This window comes from Balaenoptera ricei, chromosome 11, assembly GCF_028023285.1.
Source record: "Balaenoptera ricei isolate mBalRic1 chromosome 11, mBalRic1.hap2, whole genome shotgun sequence".
In the NCBI taxonomy this organism is placed as follows: domain Eukaryota; kingdom Metazoa; phylum Chordata; class Mammalia; order Artiodactyla; family Balaenopteridae; genus Balaenoptera; species Balaenoptera ricei.
Genome location: NC_082649.1, coordinates 67,612,298 through 67,632,013, shown reverse-complemented (window position 1 = coordinate 67,632,013; position 19,716 = coordinate 67,612,298). Strand labels below are relative to the sequence as shown.

Genomic DNA, 19,716 nt, shown 5'->3' with positions numbered 1-19,716 from the left:
TTTAAATTTATTTATTTATTTTTTATTTTTGGCTGTGTTGGGTCTTTGTTGCTGCACGCGGGCTTTTCTGTAGTTGCAGCGAGCAGGGGCTACTCTTCATTGCAGTGCGTGGGCGTCTCATTGGGTGGCTTCTCTTGTTGTGGAACATGGACTCTAGGCGCGCGGGCTTCAGTAGTTGTGGCACTCGGGCTCAGTAGTTGTGGCGCACGGGCTTAGTTGCTCCGTGGCATGTGGGATCTTCCCGGAGCAGGGCTCGAGCGCGTGTCCCCTGCATTGGCAGGCAGATTCTTAACCACTGCGCCACCAGGGAAGCCCCATATCCTCTTAATAATGTATTTCTTCCTTTCATCAGGTATAATCTCATACCACAGCCTTTTGGCCTTAAAGAGTAATTTAATCTTCTTAGTTCAGAAAACCTTTTAAGCCTTTATTGCTATTTTTTTTAATTTTAACATCTTTATTGGAGTATAATTCTTTATTGCTATTTGAATGGGATTCTTTTCCATTATTTTTCAACTAGTTATTGTTGGTATGTACAAAAATTTATTGGACTTATATATTTATTTTGTAAGTGTTTCTCCTTGGAGCTATTAAGTCTGAACTCTCTTTCCAGCTTTAATTACTCTTTGGTTGATGCCCTTGTGTGTTCGGATTGCTCTTGACTCTGTACTTGCTGTGGATCCTACATGGGGCTGTCTTTCTCTCAGATCTTTTGTGGGCTACCTCCTGCCTGCCCTCAGGCTCTTGGCTCTTAGGCCCTGGAGCCCAGAGGCTGGGATAGGGGGCCTCTCCTTGGCCCTCTTCTGGCTCTACACAGGACCTCTATCCAGGTATTTAGAGCTCTGAATACAATTTCCAGTTCACCTTCTTTTAACCAAGCTTCATGATCAGTTAGAGCTTGGAGTGGATTTAGTAGTCAATGGATATTTGTTGAAGGAATAAGTGATTGACTGAAGTATTTGTCTCCTCCTTTCTAGACTGCCAACTAGCTTTTTTTATTTTTTATTTTTCCAGCTAGCTTTATTGGGAATGCTCTTGTATTTGGGAACTTATTTTTCAACTTATTTTCCAACTCCTCTGTTGATTTTTTTTTCTAGTCAATGTGAGTATATTTTGCCATATATTCACCTAGCCTTATTTCATAGTAACTTTCACCAATATTGTACATTCTAAATAACTATCGATTTGCCAATGATAGTTATATTTTTCATTGGTCTAATGCATAATGACCACTCCCACACTCACTATGTAATCTTCTGTAACCTGCTAGGTTTGTTGACTTTGATGTTGCTGTTGCTGACTTGATGACTCTTTCCTCCCTCTCAGATTCAAGCTTCTTCAGGGGAGACCAAATACACTGGTGCCTTGGACTGTGCAAAGAAGCTATACAAGGAAGCTGGGATCCGAGGCATCTACAAGGGGACTGTGCTCACCCTCATGCGAGGTAACCTTTGAGGCCCTCCATCTGAGGTGATTTGCCACAGGGGGTCTTGCCTGGATCTCCCGATGAGCCTTGGCACCATACATGCCACAGCTCTGACAGGGCCGGCACTGTGTGTCCTGGTTTTAGGCCATCTTACCTCTGGCCAGCATGGACACACATGAGGATGGGGGGACCCTCCATCCTTCTGATAGGCTGGCCCTCAAGGATGGAAATCATGAGCGTGGCAGTCGGAGGGGAGTAGCGAGTGGGAAGAAAGAATGACTTAGGAGCCGTGGAGCTCTTTTTGGCTTGAGAGGCATGTCCTATTGGGGTGGCAATAGAAGAGACAGAGACAGCTCTACCCTTGTTCTGAGATGACAGCTTGGAGGAAGGCCAGATGTTAGCTCTGGTTATAACTGCTTGGAGTGGGCATATTAGTGGGGACCACTCAGAGGGCCTTTGAAGATGAAACAATGTCGTGCATGTTAGCGCTCACTCACACCAGTGCTCGCCCCAGAGCAGCATCTGATCACTGCAAAGTGATTATTGCAAATAGGAAGTGCTGCTGAGGAGCTTCTCGGGAAACCTTCAAGGGTCCAAAGCCAAGCTTGGTTCTTCTAAGATCAAGAAATCTGTGAGAATTTTATATCATTTAATTTACCTCTTTCTTGCCATAACAGATGTTCCAGCCAGTGGGATGTATTTCATGACATATGAATGGCTGAAAAATATCTTCACTCCAGAGGAAAAGAGGTGAGGAAAACAGAAGAACTTAGAAGCCACTTCGCCCAATCATGGGTAGGTTGCCCTTCCCTGTTAGTGGATATGAAGGCAGAAGTGGGACTTGCTTCTGTCTCCATGTCCACTTTCCTCTTGTTGCTGCTGAGGCCCAGCTAATACTAATACTCTTTACCCTGTGCCTCACCCGGTGGAGGAAGTGTTTGAAACAAGTGCATGAAACCTCCTTCAACGAGTGGCAGCTACCATGTCACAGGAGCTTTGGCCTTGGACCTCCTCCCTCCAGCCAGTTTCTCCCTTTCTGTGGCTGCCCTGTCTGCACAGGAGGGATGGTCTGAACACCACTCTCACAGCCTTTGTCTGACTGGGGCTGTTTGGTATTCTGCAGTGTCAATGAGCTCAGCGTGCCTCGGATCCTGGTGGCTGGGGGCATCGCAGGGATCTTCAACTGGGCTGTGGCAATCCCTCCAGACGTGCTCAAGTCCCGCTTCCAGACTGGTTAGTAGAGGAGAGTGGGGTAGATGGGGTTGGAGTGGGTCGCAGAACTGGCTGCCCCTGTGGTACAGAGTTCTTAAGGCCCTAGGGATACTCACTCTCCACAGTAGCACTCAGCATCTGTCTGGCCAACATTCTCCCTTGCAGTCATTTGTATTCTAGGAACGCTAGACTCATTTTCTTGTCAGCCTAAACATAAAATAAGTGAGAGAAGGACTTCCCTGGCAGTCCAGTGGTTAAGACTCCGTGCTTCCACTGCAGGGGGCACAGGTTCAATCCCTGGTCGGGGAACTAAGATCCCACATGCTGTGCAGTGTGGCCCAAAAAAAAAAAAATAGTGAGAGAAGAAGTCAAATCAACCTTCCTTCCCTCACATGAGCAGAAGGACTGTTTCATTCTTCATTCCCTTCTCCACTCCCTTGGCACCAGTAATCCAGACATTTGTATCTGTTTGTCCCAAGGTGAACTGTGTTGTCTGTGGACTGGTCCCAGATGACCTGCAAGTTGTCCTCTCACTGGTGCTGTGGCCCTGCAGGAAGACTTGACTACAATATTGTCCCCATGTAGGTCACCATGGTCAGGTCAGGAAGCTTCCTGAAGCCGTAACAGTTGGTTTCTGCCCACAGCGCCTCCTGGGAAATATCCTAATGGCTTCAGAGATGTGCTGAGGGAGCTGATCCGGAATGAAGGAATCACATCCTTGTATAAGGGGTTCAATGCAGTGATGATCCGAGCCTTCCCAGCCAACGCAGTGAGTGACCGGCAGGGGCTGTGCTTTCCCTTTGGGGCTCAGAGCAGGGTGCAGGTGGGCTGACTTTTGCTTGCTTCTGGGATTGAATTGGGGGCTCAGTTTTTCCAAATCCCACCCTCAGTCAGAGCCTCCTTATTTGTTCCCTTTCCTGAAGCTGTCAGGAAGATTTGCCTTTGTGATTCTCTGAGGTGAGGAGCTTTGATTTCCTGGCCTGGCCATCAGAAGTGGGCAGTTGTGGGACATGCATTTTCTTTCCCTTTTAGGAATGAGAAAGCACAGCTTGATTCCGTGACCTGGGGTGGGAGATTAGGAAGGGGTTTTGGTCCTGACAGGGCCAGTCAAGCACAGTGCTGGGGTCTCTGTGAATAGTCACAACTCCTGTTGGCTTTTCTCTTCCTTCCAACCCCTTCTCAGGCCTGTTTCCTTGGCTTTGAAGTTGCCATGAAGTTCCTTAATTGGGCCATGCCCAACTTGTGAGGCTGAAGGCTGTTCAAGGCTTCAGGATGCTGGAAGCTGTCATCGAGGAGGAACAGTGGGCAGGACTAGGCTGTCCTGAAGTGTGAGGCGGGGGGCATGGTGGGATGAGAGCTCTGTGCATGGACTGTTGAGACCATTGTCTTAATGACATCCTCTTCCTGGTATAATTTGCCATTTTGCAACTTGAATCCACTCTTGTCAATTTAAGGGATCTCATGAGGATTTGGAGATGGAGTAAGTAGCTTCTAGACCAGATACTACCTGTGGCCAGAGTGCTATCTATTAGTTGACCACTGGCCCTACTACACCCAAAATACTCCTTGAGAAAGAGGGAATCTCAGCCTCTCACTGGAGACACTATGCATGTTTTCAGCCATCTGACCAGAAACTGGGGCCTTCTTTGATCCCTAGCCAGGAACACTCACCAGATTTCCAGGGTATCATCTAATCCTGGCCTGCACATGGGAATGTGGACTTGAGGCCCACATCTGTCTGTCCAAGTGGACTGAGCAAATGTGCCTAGGGGCAGATAGCCTGTTAACAGTCAGGTTTGTTTTTTTTTTTAATGCATGCAAGTAATCAAAATTAAAACTAGAGTAGCCTAATTTCCAGGAGTAGGTGGAGAGCTTTCCCTCCTACACAGTGAGGAGGAGAATTTTGAACCGACAGTCCCAGCTTGCTAGGATAAGTGAGAAAGCCCAGGGTGTAGGAAGGCTCTTTTTGCACACTCTTGTCTCATGAGAGCGCCCTATTTTAACAGGAAATAATAAATATTGTTTCTAATATTTGCATTGTGTGAAAATTTTTTCTTTTGATTCTGGGTCATTTCAGCAAGCAGCCTCTGTGGCCTTGGTGGAGGCTGTTAGGGATCCAGTATCCTTCCCTGGTTGCTTCAGGCAGGGGTTCTAGCAAGAGAAAGAGGAGGAAGTTTTGGCCAGCCCAGCCTTCCCTGACTGCCCCAGCTCCAGCTGCTGGAGGGTGAGGTGGGGTGGGGTGGGATGGGGCAACTTGATTGGTAACTGTTCCCATAGCTCTCAGTGCAAGCCTGGCATGCAGGCCCACACAGGGCCGAGCCTACAGCCCATCCTTTCATTCTTTCACCTCTCTGCCCTCAGCCATGGGTGTCTTAGCTAACGGATGGAGAGTCAATTGTTCTAAAAGGCCAAAAGCAATCCTGAGTTTTCATATTCACTTTGGGGTCACTGTGTGATCTGATGTCTGGCATTACTAATCAGGCTGATGATGATGACCAGGTGCAGCCGGAGGAGGTGAGGGAGTCAGAATGGAGAGTCACCAGCTAGTCTGTTCTTGGCTGGGGGAGGGAGAGGCTACCAGAGCTGGGCTTCTCTAGTGTTGTCCCATCTGGCAGTCACAGTTCTGGCACTTCCCACCTCACTGCAGCTGCACAGAGATCCTTGGACTTTGGCTTTAGAGCTATCACTCAGTGTAAATGGGTGAGAGGGGAAGGGACCCACCCCCATCTGGGAGTGGGTGTGGCCAACCTGGCTGGAAGCTGAAGATTTGGGGGTTTAAGGAAGGAGGATTTATTTCTGGGAAGATATTTCTGGATGATGGTCAAGTAAAAAAACAGTTTTAGGGATGAAAATTGTGTGCACTCTGCCTGGGAAGATTAATTCAGTGTTATGCTTTTCCCCTCTCATGCTGCAGGATATCTTTGTTGAATCTCTCACTGATTTGGAGATGGCCACATATGTGTCTCCTGGAGCTCTTCTATGCACTGCCCAGTCCTTGAGACAGTCCTGAAACCTCGGCCTTTTCCTGGGACCTCCTGTGAGTGCATTTGCATTCTAACCAAATGCCAGCCATTCCCATGGCTCAGGATCACTTTTACAGTCTCTGCTTCTGGATAATTTACCCTTTGAAACAGCTTCCATTTTAAAATGGAATATTTTGATTCCTTGATATTAGTGGTGGTAGATTCTTCTACTCCTTTGGGTATTCAATAGATGTTAAGTCAAATAAGGAAGTGCCTGGAGGCATATTTGTGAAGGGAGCAGAGCAGATGGTGAGTAACTCCCTCCTGGCTGGCACTTTCTGTTTATGATGCACTTTGAAATGCCACCTGTTCCTGATATATCTCTTCTCTCCCTGACGGGGGGTACGGGTAGGGGAGAGATTGGGGCCCTCCTAAGCAATTTCTTGGACTGTCACAGACAGCCTTAAGTAGAAGCCAGTGATTGTTACAACAGCCAGCCAGTGATAACAGCCTCATCCAGGCACAAAGAAGAGTATAATTGGGTCAAAGGTAAAGGACAGAGGGCAGGTTGTTTTAACCTCAGCCTATTAGAAGCAATAGTAGCACCATTTCTGCCGTAAGGTCATAGCGTCTCTACCCACAGTTCTTTCACCACAATTCTTTTGAGGCTAGAACCCCTTATTCCTTTTCCAGCCGCTTCATGGATTCATTCTCATCTCTTTACCCCATGTAACTCAGTGTTTAATGGGTAGGGATTTATACCCCCGTTTTCAGATGTGGAAGCCAAAGCTCAGACAGGGTAAACTGATCTACCAAGATCATTGGCAAATTGATAACAGAGTGTGGACAATAGAGTGGTGTCTGGGTGTCCACAGGCCTGAAGAAAGGCTTGTGATACTATCAGAGGCTGTCCCCAGACTGCTTGACCTAAACTCCAAGAGGCCTGTCTGTACTGTAGGGTCAAAGCCCAGGCAGCTGGCCTGTGAGTCAGGCTAGGGGTGGCACACAGAGTCCCAACAGGCACTGGGAAGGCCCCAGGGCCAAGTGCTCGCTGAGGGCTCCTTTTTCTGCTTTCTTTGCTCTAGTCAGCATGCAGGCCTGTAGCTCTCCAGCCAGGCTCTCCCTTGCTTCCCAGGTTCTGTCCTTGCCCTGAGATGTCTAGAGGCAGACCCTAGGTCCACTGCAGAGACTGACACTTTCTCAGGACGGTGTCCCAGGGAGGGGCTGGCTCTTAGGTGCAGAAATAGGCAGCCCAGGAATTAACTGCTCCCTTGAGCATGGACGCTTGTTAAAATAACTGGACCAAAGGCAGTGGCCTCATGGGGGCGGCATTATGAAGGCTGAAATACAGCTTGGGTTAGGGCAGAGGAAATATAGCCCACTTCCCCACTCCCCCCTGTCCACTAGAGGCTAATGGACACTTCTAAGGCAAAATAGAAACTGATGGTGGTAGATAATAAACATCCTGGTAGGACTGGACCAGGGAGCTGGCATGTAGAGGTGGTCAGGTGACCAACAGGTCCCAGGAGATGGGTGGGGGACTGGAGGGGCATAGAGAAGCAGCCCCTTTGGGCAGAGAAGAGGGAGGTGTTCCTGCTGGGGCTGAGTCCCCCACGTAGGTAGAGGGCATCAGAGGGCAGAAAGTGTGTAAACCAGGGGGCCTGGGCCAAGAGCAGGCTGTCTTCCAGAGAAGTCTGGGGGAGTATGGGCATCTACCTTCTTCCTGGAAGGAGAGGAAAAAAACCTTTTAAATAATAAACCTGTCAAGAGTACGTGAAACGGGGCGGGGGAGGGATAAATTGGGAGATTGGGACTGACATATACACACTACTATATATAAAATAGATAACTAATAAGAACCTGCTGTATAGCACAGGGAACTCTACTCAATACTCTGTAATGGTTTATATGGGAAAAGAATCTTAAAAAAAATAAAGAGTACATGAAACAACTGTTCCATTGGAAATAGCAGTTGGTACCCTACCCACGTTCATTTTCACCAGACTCACTGCTCTTGGACTAGACATGTGCCCCACCTGTGTTACTCAGCATAGTTGTGAACACTTCTGAGAACTGGCCCCATCGTGTCCATGTCTACCTGAGGTTGGTGATGTGGCAGTCTGTGCAAGATGATGACTACATGCTGGGTAGTGAGTAGGACTGGGGTAGGCTGAGTGCCTGTCAGGGCTCTAGGGCCTCCTTTTCTCTACCATGGATGCTGTATTTCTCTTGCTTTCGAGGGTCTCTGCTCTTGACCTTTTCTACCCACCATTACTTGCTGTTGGCAGCTGTTTCCCAGTTACTGGCTGCCTGTGGGTTTGGTTGCCATGGTAACCCCCAGTGGTGCAGCTGAACAGGCTTGAATGAAGGTGGTCCTAGAAGGGTAAGGGTAGAAGATGGGGGCTCAGGCCCCTTGTATTCTCTCTTGTTCCAGGGCCCTATTCTTTTGCCAACTCAACTGGGCATTCATGAAGGCCCTTGGGACTCCCCTTGCTATTGAAGGGTTTCCCAGAAGGGGCAGAGATAGATCCCTGCTCTGGGGACCAGGTGCAAGGGGAGGGGAGTCAAGATGGACCTGGAGGCTGGCTCTCCATCCTTACTCTGAGGCTGGTCTGTGGAGACAGGTAAGGAGCAGCTATGGGGTTCCTGATTTCAGTGGCCGTCATTTCCTCCAGGTCTAAGGATGCCTTTGAATGCCATGTTTGCTAGATGGATGGATGGCCAAGCTATGGGGTACCTGAGAACAAGTCAGGAGGAGCAACCTTCTGGCAGAGGCTGTCAGGGGTTCCTTGGAGTGACGGGGAGAACCTGCCTGCAGCCAGCTCTGTTGTCAGTCCTGGAGTAGCCTCCTCCTACCCTATTTTGCAACTGAAGTTGGAGTCCTAGCTGTACAGGTGCCTGTCCCCCTGTCAAACATGTAAAGCCTGACAAATGGGCCAACTAGAGAGTGGAGCTGTGAATTTGCCTTTCCAAAGGGTTAGTGGTAGGACTGCTTGAAGTGGGTCAGATCCTCAGGTATGGCAGTGCAGTGGGAGTCCCATCCAGGTTTCCTGGGCATGGGCTGACTCCTGGAAAACTTGGAAGGGTCAGTCTACCCACGAGCAGAGAAGAGTTGAGGTTCTCTGTCCCTCCAGCTCCTCATTGCTTGTCCTTAGTGAAGTCTTCACGTTCTGAGATCAGAAGCATAGCTTTGAAGCAAAAGATCCTAGTTCTGAGCCTGAGGTCAGGAGAGCAGTTTCACTGGCTCTTCTTGCTGTGTGGAAAGTTATCATTCATTCATTCAGTAAATCTTCTCCAAGACTGTGCAGTAAGGACCCAGCAGGGAACAAGTTGGACTCTACCCCTTCCCTAACAGAGTTGATGGTCCAGGACTCCTCCCAGGAGTAAAGAAACTTGTTCAGGGAGACACTGCTGTTTAGAATCACAGGCTTACCTGGCCTAGAGCTTTGGTGGCTTCTGCATCAGTGGGGATCGGGTATTCCTGCTTCTAGAAGCTCAGTTCCCAGAAGCACTGAACTCCTGGTTGTGTGCCAAGCCAATATGAGAGGTCCAAGTGAGGATTTTAATTAATACTGGGTAATTACTAGGTGGAGCTTAACCATCCCAAATGCCTTACAGGTTACCAAGGCTACATCTAGTCACTTTCTGGCTGGGCCCAGCAAAGAGATGGAGGACTTTGTCCTATGCCTACTGGGCCTTTGGTCAGTACCTAGGCTGTGGTATGGACATACCAGCAAGGTTTCCACCTTTTTCTATTCCTTTCCAATCTGGTGTGGGTGAAGGGGCAGCTTGGGAAATAGCATGGCCTCTCCAGTTTGCCTTTGCCCTCTCCCCAGGGGCAAAGGATAACAGTGCCTTGTGGTCTGCTCAACACCATCAAGCAATGCTGGCCCAGGGCCCAGGGTGGCGTATGGGGAGAGTAGGGGTGTGCAGACCTAGTCCTGGGAATCCTGGTGGGAATGCTCAAGAGGAGAAACAGGCACAGTGGTCGTTCCTGCCCTGGGCCTTTATTCCCTTTTCTTAAGGAACATGTTTGGCCTACTGAGTTCTTCCAGGTTTATTTATCTGCCTTTGGCTCGCAAATTACTATATCACTGAAACTCCAACTACCTACAAGGGCTTCCTCCTTTGACATCTCACAGACTTCCTGCCGGACTTCTGAGGGTCCTATGGTCATGCCACTATGCCACCCAGCGGTCAGGGTGGTTCTGACTTTACCATGCCTTTGCTCTTGCTGTCCTCTTTGCCCACATGGCTTTCCTCCAGATCTTCCTGTGGTTAGATTCTGCCCAGGCCTCGCAGTCAGCTTGAATGTACCCCCCTAAAGTGGGCCCTCTTGTTTTCCACCATAGCCGGAACCACACCGGGGTGGTAATGTGCATGCTTGCATCTGGCTCTCAGAGCCTAGTAAGGGCTGGCAAACGTTTGGATCTTAGAGTGTATTGAAAGAAGAAATGAAAGGTGAAAGGCACTAACGACGCCGCTTAGCGGGTAGACCACTCATTTCCTGCCCCTGGACCGGAGACTGCCCGGGCAGCCGGGCTGGCGGCCGGCCCACTGGCGCACGCGCACTGAGGTCCGGCGCTCGGCGGGAGCGCGCACGCCCGCGGCCGCGTGCGTCACAACCCGGGCTCCCGCCCCGCCCATCCAGCTCGCCCGCCTGTCTGTGCCGGAGGCGGCGGCGGCTGCCTAGTGACAGCGGCGGCGGCACCAGGCCAGCCGGAGCAGCGTAGGGTGGTGCGGCCCGGAAACGCACACCCGGACAAAGGGCGGCGTGGCGCGAGGAAGACCGGACCCGGGTCGCGCGTGAGGGGACCTCGCGGGCGCGGGGCGAGAGGCCGGAGTGAGGGAGCACCCAGGCGGTGGCCGCCGGCGGCCGGGTCCCGCCTGCCGCCGCCGGCATGAGCCACATCCAGATCCCGCCCGGGCTCACAGAGCTGCTGCAGGGCTACACCGTGGAGGTGTTGCGGCAGCAGCCGCCCGACCTCGTCGACTTCGCGGTGGACTACTTCACCCGCCTGCGCGAGGCCCGCTCCAGAGCTTCCACCCCGCCCGCCGCCCCTCCTTCCGGCTCCCAGGGTCTAGAGCCCGGCCCTGGCCTTGTCGCCGATGCGATCACGGACAGCGAGTCGGAAGACGAAGAGGACTTGGACGGTAGGCGGAGGGCTGGGCCGAGGTTCGCGGTGGGGGGTACGGAGGGAGCGGTGCCGAGGGTCTCTAGAGACCCAGGAGGGGCTGCTGGGGGCCAGGCCCGCCACACTGGGCCGTGGGACCTTGAAGCCCTCGAGTGGAGTTTGTCCGGATTCCCCCAGCCGCCGGCGTGAGCCACTTCCAAATTGAGCTCGGCGGTCCTGCGAGCTCTAGAGCGCACAGAGCGAGTTGCGAGGTTCAGCTCGAGGGAAAACGTGCGCGCTTTCGGCGCGCGTGCTGGCGCGGGGCCCGAGGGGCGTGGAGCCCACGGCCGCCTCGCCTCGGCTGGAGACCCTTCACGCAGTTTCGTTCCGAAGAGAACATTCACATCCACTGATTCGTATTTCCTAACGAGGACGGTAACTTTGGAAAGAATTCATTTTGTGAAAAGTTATTGTGAAAAACTTTAAGCATAGACAAAAATAGGAAAGGTGAAATGAACCTTCTATATGCCAATACCCACATTACACAGTTGAAATATCTGTCAGAAATGTTTCATTTGTACCTTTTTTTTTCTCCTTTGCTGAAGAATTTTAAAGCATATCCCAGTATTTCACCCTTGAATACTTGAATATGCATTTCTTAATGTTGACCCTGGGTATATATATATATATTTTAATTTGGCTAAAATGATTGGATCAAATTTGGTGAGGGTAAACAATAACTTTTTTTCGCATATGGGGTGCAGGAAAGAAGACAAGTAACACTTGTACATCTGATTTAAGCAAGATTGTCAAAAAGCATTTCCATTTTCTGTGATTGCTTCAACATAGGCTTTGTCAGTTTAATAGAATTACCCTACTTTTGAACAGCCAAAATTTAACAAAACAATGAAAACATTTGAGAGGCAAAGTTAGAGTCTTAGTGTTACTGGATCATACTGAAAAAAAACCCAACAACCTAGTTCTGAGTTGAATCCACATTCAAGTTAGGCTGGCAGAGAGTTAATTATTGGTCATCGCTGTTGGATGTTGTAAGCTTCAGTGTTCTGGACAACTTCCCTAAGTTTATTCATGCTAAGAGTGGAGATTTCTCTACCGTGTTTCCCTTGACTTAATGCACATTAAATTATGAGTTTTTCACCTTAAACCTGGAAATCAGAAATTATTTTCCAAATCTCTGTCACAGAAATGCTTTGTGGTCTAAGACAAGCTGTGGAACCTGTTTGATTTCAAATTTACTTATCTTTAAAATAGGGTTCGTGGCAACAATCTCACAACAGTCTCAACAATTTCACTGTCATAACAATAAATCACAAAGCTGTAACTTGCTTTGCAACAATTTTTATTTACACAAAACATTAGTATTTTAGCTATTAGTCCCAGATGAGTAAAACAGAGTTTACAAGTTTTGTGTTATGTCTTCATTCTTTGTCATCTTTAATATCTTTTTCAAAGTTGAATTGACTTAAATCTTTGTAACCCTGTGCTTTATTTTATTGGTATTTAAATTTTTTGTTTGTTTATATCTCTTCAGTGACTGTGCTAAGTATATTATAGAAATCAACACAAGGTGAACTTCTATTTACAGATAATAACTTAAAAATACATGGCACACAGTGAGATACCACTTCACACCCATGAGGATGACTATTATGAAAAAAAGAAAGAAAACTTGAGGGTTCTAATTCCTCCCCATCCTTGTCAACACTCATTATCTTTATTATTATAGCCAGCCTAGTGGGTAGGAAGTATTGTAGTACCTCACAGTAGTTTTGCTTTGCAGTTCCATAATGATGTTGAGCATCTTTCCATGTGTTTGTTGGTCATTTGTGTATCTTCTTTGAAGAAATGTCTATTCTGAGCCTTTGTCCATTTTTTAATTGGTTTATTTGTGTTTTTATTATTAAGTTGTAAGTGTTCTCTGTATATTCTAAACAAATCCTTTATCAGATATATGACTTTAAAATATTTTCTGTCATTTAGTAGGTTGTTTTACTTTTGTTTTTATATAAATTTATTTATTTATTTATTTGGCTGTGTTGGGTCTTAGTTGTGGCACACGGGATCTTCGTTGTGGCATGCAGGATCTGTCACTGCAGTGTGCGGGCTTCTCTCTAGTTGTGGTGCATGGGCTCTAGAGCACGCGGACTCAGTACTTGTGGCGTGCGGGCTCTCTGGTTGTGGCGTGCGGGTTTACTCTCTCCAGCTGTGGTGTGCGGGTTTTCTCTCTCCAGTTGTGGTGTGCGGGCTCCAGAGCGTGTGGGCTCTGTAGTTGTTGTGCGGGGGCTCCAGAGTGCGTGGGCTCTGTAGTTTGCTGCAGAGGGGCTCTCTAGTTGAGGCACGTGGGCTCAGTAGTTACCCTGTGGAATGTGGGATTTTAGTTCCCTGACCAGGGATCAAACCCGTGTCCCCTGCGTTGGAAGCAGGGTTCTTTACCACTGGACCACCAGGGAAGTTCCACTTCATTCTTTTATATGTGGGTATCCAGTTGTTCCAGCACCACTTATTAAAAAGACTATTCTGGGACTTCCCTGGTGGCGCAGTGGTTAAGAATCTGCCTGCTAGTGCAGGGGACACGGGTTTGATCCCTGGTCCCGGAAGATCCCACATGCCTTGGAGCAGCTAAGCCTGTGTGCCATAGCTAGTGAGCCTGCACTCTAAGCCCGCGAGCCACAACTACAGAGCCTGTGTGCCACGACTGCTGAAGCCTGTGCACCCTAGAGCCCATGTGCCACAACTACCGAAGTCCCTGTGCTCTAGAGCCCGCATGCTGCAACTACTGAAGCCTGTACCCTGCAACAAGAGAAGCCACCACGATGAGAAGCCCCTGCACTGCAACGAAGAGTAGCCCCCGCTCACTGCAACTAGAGAAAGCCCGCACGCAGCAACAAAGACCCAACACAGCCACAAAAAACAAAAAAACAAAAAATTAAAATAAAAAGACTATTCTTTCCCCATTTAATTGTCTTGGTACTCTTGTTGAAAATCAATTGACTGTAAATGTGAGAGTCTGTTTTGAACTCTCAGTTCTATTCCATTGATCTGTATATCTGTCTGTATGCCACTACTACACTGTTCGATTACTGTAGATTTGTGGTAGTTTTGGAATCAGGAAATGTGAATTCTCCAACTTTGTTCTTTTTCAAAGTTGTTTTGGCTATTTGCAGTTCCATATGAATTTTAGGATTAGTTTGTCAATTTCTGCAAAGAGGCCATCTGGGATTTTGACAGAAATTGCATCAAATTTGTAGATTAATTTGGAGAGTATTGCCTTTTTACAACGTTAAGTCTTCTGATCTATGAGTATGGGATGTCTTCCCATTTATTTAGATCTTCTTTAATTTCTAAATTAAAGAACTACAAATGTTTGATGGGTTCAATATGGTGGAGTAGAAGGACGTGCTCTCACTCCCTCTTGTGAGAGCACCGGAATCACAACTAACTGCTGCACAATCATTGACAGGAAGACACTGGAATTCACCAAAAAAGATACCCCACATCCAAAGACAAAGGAGAAGCCACAGTGAGACCGTAGGAGGGGTGCAATCACAATAAAATCAAATCCATAACTGCTGGGTGGGTGACTCACAAACTGGAAAACACTTATACCACAGAAGTCCACCCACTAGAATGAAGGCTCTGAGCCCCACATCAGGCTTCCCAACCTGGGGGTCCGGCAAAGGGAGGAGGAATTCCTAGAGAATCAGACTTTGAAGGCTAGTGGGATTTGATTACAGGACTTCGACAGGACTGGGGGAAACAGAGACTCCACTCTTGGAGGACACACACAAAGTAGTGTGAGCATCGAGACCCAGGGGAAGGAGCAGTGACCCCATAGGAGACTGAACCAGACCTACCTGCTAGTGTTGGAGGGTCTCCCGCAGAGGCAGGGGGGGTCTGTGTCTCACCATGAGGACAAGGACACTGGCAGCAGAAGTTCTGGTAAGTACTCCTTGGTGTGAGCCCTCCCAGAGTCCACCATTAGCCCCACCAAAGAGCCTGGGTAGGCTCTAGTGTTGGGTCGCCTCAGGCCAAGCCACCAACAAGGAGGGAACCCAGCCCCACCCATCAGCAGACAAGTGGATTAAAGTTTTACTGAGCTCTGCCCACCAGAGCAACAGCCAGCTCTACCCACCACCAGTCCCTCCTATCAGGAAATTTGCACAAACCTCTTAGATAGCCTAATCCACGAGAGGGCAGACAGCAGAAGCAAGAAGAACAGTCCTGCAGCCTGTGGAACAAAAACCACATTCACAGAAAGATAGACAAGATGAAAAGGCAGAGGGCTATGTACCAGATGAAGGAACAAGACAAAACCCCAGAAAAACAACTAAATGAAGTGGAGATTGGCAACCTTCCAGAAAAAGAATTCAGAATAATGATAGTGAAGATGATCCAGGACCTCAGAAAAAGAATGGAGGCAAAGATCGAGAAGATGCAAGAAATGTTTAACAAAGACTTAGAAGAATTAAAGAACAAACAAACAGAGAGGAACAATACAATAAGTGAAATGAAAACTACACTAGAAGGAATCAATAGCAGAATAACTGAGGCAGAAGAACGGATAAGTGACCTGGAAGACAGAATGGTGGAATTCACTACTGCAGAACAGAATAAAGCAAAAAGAATGAAAAAAAATGAAGACAGCCTAAGAGACCTCTGAGACAACATTAAACGCAACAACATTCACATTATAGGGGTCCCAGAAGGAGGAGAGAGAGAAAGGACCAGAGAAAATATTTGAAGAGATTATAGTCGAAAATTTCCCTAACATGGGAAAGGAAATAGCCACCCAAGTCCAGGAAGCACAGAGAGTCCCATACAGGATAAACCCACGGAGAAACACGCCGAGACATATAGTAATCAAATTGGCAAAAATTAAAGACAAAGAAAAATTATTGAAAGCAGCAACGGAAAAATGACAAATAACATACAAGGGAACTCCCATAAGGTTAACAGCTGATTTCTCAGCAGAAACTCTACAAGCCAGAAGGGAGTGGCATGACATATTTAAAATGATGAAAGGGAAGAACCTACAACCAAGATTACTCTACCCAGCAAGGATCTCATTCAGATTCGATGGAGAAATCAAAAGATTTACAGACAAGCAAGAGCTAAGAGAATTCAGCACCGTCAAACCAGCTCTACAGCAAATGCTAAAGGAACTTTTCTAAGTGAGAAACACAAGAGAAGAAAAGGACCTACAAAAACAAACCCAAAACGATTAAGAAAATGGTCATAGGAACATACATATTGATAATTACCTTAAATGTGAATGGATTAAATGCTCCAACCAAAAGAGACAGGCTTGCTGAATGGATACAAAAACAAGACCCATATATATGCTGTCTACAAGAGACCCACTTCAGGCCTAGGGACACATACAGACTGAAAGTGAGGGGATGGAAAAAGATATTCCATGCAAATGGAAATCAAGAGAAAGCTGAAGTAGCAGTACTCCTATCAGATAAAATAGACTTTAAAATAAAGAATGTTACAAGAGACAAGGAAGGACACTACATAATCATCAAGGGATCAATCCAAAAAGAAAATATAACAATTATAAATATATATGCACCCAACATAGGAGCACCTCAATACATAAGGCAACTGCTAACAGCTCTAAAAGAGGAAATCGACAGTAACACAATAATAGTGGGGGATTTTAACACCTCACTTACACCAATGGACAGATCATCCAAACAGAAAATTAATAAGGAAACACAAGCTTTAAATGACACAATAGACCAGATAGATTTAATTGATATTTATAGGACATTCCATCCAAAAACAGCAGATTACACTTTCTTCCCAAGTGCACACAGAACATTCTCCAGGATAGATCTCACATCTTGGGTCACAAATGAAGCCTCAGTAAATTTAAGAAAATTGAAATCATATCAAGCATCTTTTCTGACCACAATGCTATGAGGTTAGAAATCAATTACAGGGAAGAAAGACGTAAAAAACACAAACACATGGAGGCTAAACAATTCGTAACTAAATAACCAAGAGATCACTGAAGAAATCAAAGAGGAAATCAAAAAATACCTAGAGACAAATGACAATGAAAACACGACGATCCAAAACCTGTGGGATGCAGCAAAAGCAGTTCTAAGAGGGAAGTTTATAGCAATACAAACCTACCTCAAGAAACAAGAAATCTCAAACAATCTAACCTTACACCTAAAGGAACTAGAGAAAGAAGAACAAACAAAACCCAAAGTTAGTAGAAGGAAAGAAATCATACAGATCAGAGCAGAAATAAATGAAATAGAAACAAAGAAAACAATAGCAAAGATCAATAAAACTAAAACCTGGTTCTTTGAGAAGATAAACAAAATTGATAAACCATTAGCCAGACTCATGAAGAAAAAGAGGGAGAGGACTCAAAACAATAAAATTAGAAATGAAAAAGGAGAAGTTAAACAGACACCGCAGAAATACAAAGCATCCTAATAGACTACTACAAGCAACTCTATGCCAATAAAATGGACAACCTTGAAGAAATGGACAAATTCTTAGAAAGGTATAGCCTTCCAAGACTGAACCAGGAAGAAATAGAAAATATGAACAGACCAGTCACAAGTAATGAAATTGAAACTGTGATTAAAAATCTTCCAATCTCAAAACAAAAGTCCAGGACCAGATGGCTTCACAGGTGAATTATATCAAACATTTAGAGAAGAGCTAACACCCGTCCTCCTCAAACTTCCAAAAAGTTGCAGAGGAGGGAGCACTCCCAAATTCATTCTTTGAGGCCACCATCACCCTGATACCAAAACCAAAGATACTACAAAAAAAGAAAATTATAGACCAATATCACTGATGAATATAGATGCAAAAATCCTCAACAAAATACTAGCAAACAGAATCCAACAACACATTAAAAGGATCACACATCATGATCAAGTGGGATTTATCCCAGGGATGCAAGGATTCTTCAGTATATGCAAATCAATCAATGTGATACACCATATTAACAAATTGAAGAATTAAAACCATATGATCATCTCAATAGATGCGGAAAAAGCTTTTGACAAAATTCAACACCCATTTCTGATAAAAACTCTCCAGAAAGTGGGCATAGAGGGAACCTACCTCAACATAATAAAGGCCATATATGACAAACCCACAACAAACATCATTCTCAATGGTGAAAAACTGAAAGCATTTCCTCTAAGATCAGGAACAAGACAAGGGTGTCCACCTCACCACTATTATTCAACATAGTTTTGGAAGTCCTAGCCATGGCAATCAGAGAAAACAAAGAAATAAAAGGAATACAAATTGGAAAAGAAGAAGTAAAACTGTCGCTGTTTGCAGATGTCATGATACTATACATAGAGAATCCTAAAGATGCCACCAAAAAGCTACTAGAGGTAATCAATGAATTTGGTAAAGTTGCAGGATACAAAATTAAAGAAATCTCTTGCATTCCTATACACTAATGATGAAAAGTCTGAAATAGAAATTAAGGAAACACTCCCATTTACCATTGCAACAAAAAGAATAAAATACCTAGGAATAAACCTACCTAGGGAGACAAAAGACCTGTATGCAGAAAACTGTAAGACACTGATGAAAGAAATTAAAGATGATACAAACAGATGGAGAGACATACCATGTTCTTGGATTGGAAGAATCAATATTGTGAAAATGACTATACTACCCAAAGCAATCTACAGATTCAATGCAATCCCTATCGAATTACCAGTGGCATTTTTTACAGAACTAGAACAAAAAATCTTAAAATTTGTATGGAGACACAAAAGACCCCGAATAGCCAAAGCAGTCTTGAGGGAAAAAAACGGAGCTGGAGGAATCAGACTCCCTGACTTCAGACTATACTACAAAGCTACAGTAATCAAGACAATATGCTACTGGCACAAAAACAGAAATATGGATCAATGGAACAGGATAGGAAGCCCAGAGATAAACCCACACATCTATGGTCAACTAATCTACAACAAAGGAGGCAAGGATACACAATGGAGAAAAGACAGTCTCTTCAATAAGTGGTGCTGGGAAAACTGGACAGCTACATGTAAAAGAATGAAATTAGAACACTCCCTAACACCATACACAAAAATAAACTCAAAATGGATTACAGACCTAAATGTAAGACTGGGCACTATAAAACTCTTAGAGGAAAACATAGGAAGAACACTCTTTGACATAATTCACAGCAAGATCTTTTTTGATCCACCTCCTAGAGTAATGGAAATAAAAACAAAAATAAACAAATGGTACCTAATGAAACTTAAAAGCTTTTGCAAAGCAAAGGAAACTACCAACAAGACAAATGGGAGAAAATATTTACAAACAAATCAACGGACAAAGGACTAATCTCTAAAAACTGCTCATGCAGCTCAATATTAAAAAAAAAACAACCCAATTGAAAAATGGACAGAAGACCTAACTAGACATTTCTCTAAAGAAGACATACAGATGGCCAAGAAGCACATGAAAAGCTGCTCAACATCACTAATTACTAGAGAAATGCAAATCAAAACTACAATGAGGTATCACCTCACACCAGTTAGAATGGGCATCATCAGAAAATCTACAAACAAATGCTGGAGAGGGTGTGGAGAAAAGGGAACCCTCTTGTACTGTTGGTGGGAATGTAAATTGATACAGTCACTCTGGAGAACAGTATGGAGGTTCCTTAGAAAACTAAAAATAGTATTACCATATGACCCAGCAATTTCACTACTGGGCATCTACCCAGAGAAAACCATAATTCAAAAAGACACATGCACCCCAATGTTCATTGCAGCACTATTTACAATAGCCAGGTCATGGAAGCAACCTAAATGCCCATCGACAGACGAATGGATGAAGAAGATGTGGTACATATATACAATGGAATATTACTCAGCCATAAAAGGGAACGAAATTGGGTCATTTGTAGAGACGTGGATGAATCTAGAGACTGTCATACAGAGTGAAGTAAGTCAGAAAGAGAAAAACAAATATC

At 45.7% G+C, this 19,716-nt stretch overlaps 2 protein-coding genes across 2 annotated transcripts in view; both read left to right on the top strand.

Moving 5' to 3' along the window:
- The window catches only part of SLC25A20 (solute carrier family 25 member 20), a 32,142-nt gene extending 27,473 nt beyond the window's left edge, over nt 1-4,669 (top strand). The window contains exons 5-9 of the mRNA XM_059939586.1: nt 1,327-1,444; nt 2,104-2,176; nt 2,550-2,659; nt 3,283-3,407; nt 3,822-4,669. Of these exons, the coding sequence (XP_059795569.1) occupies nt 1,327-1,444; nt 2,104-2,176; nt 2,550-2,659; nt 3,283-3,407; nt 3,822-3,884 (489 nt within the window). The 3' untranslated portion in view covers nt 3,885-4,669. The remainder of the gene's footprint in view (nt 1-1,326; nt 1,445-2,103; nt 2,177-2,549; nt 2,660-3,282; nt 3,408-3,821) is intronic.
- Nucleotides 4,670-10,240: 5,571 nt separating this feature from the next.
- Nucleotides 10,241-19,716, top strand: part of PRKAR2A (protein kinase cAMP-dependent type II regulatory subunit alpha) — an 83,319-nt gene continuing 73,843 nt past the window's right edge. The window contains exon 1 of the mRNA XM_059939585.1: nt 10,241-10,755. Coding sequence (XP_059795568.1) covers nt 10,503-10,755 — 253 coding nt within the window. The 5' untranslated portion in view covers nt 10,241-10,502. The remainder of the gene's footprint in view (nt 10,756-19,716) is intronic.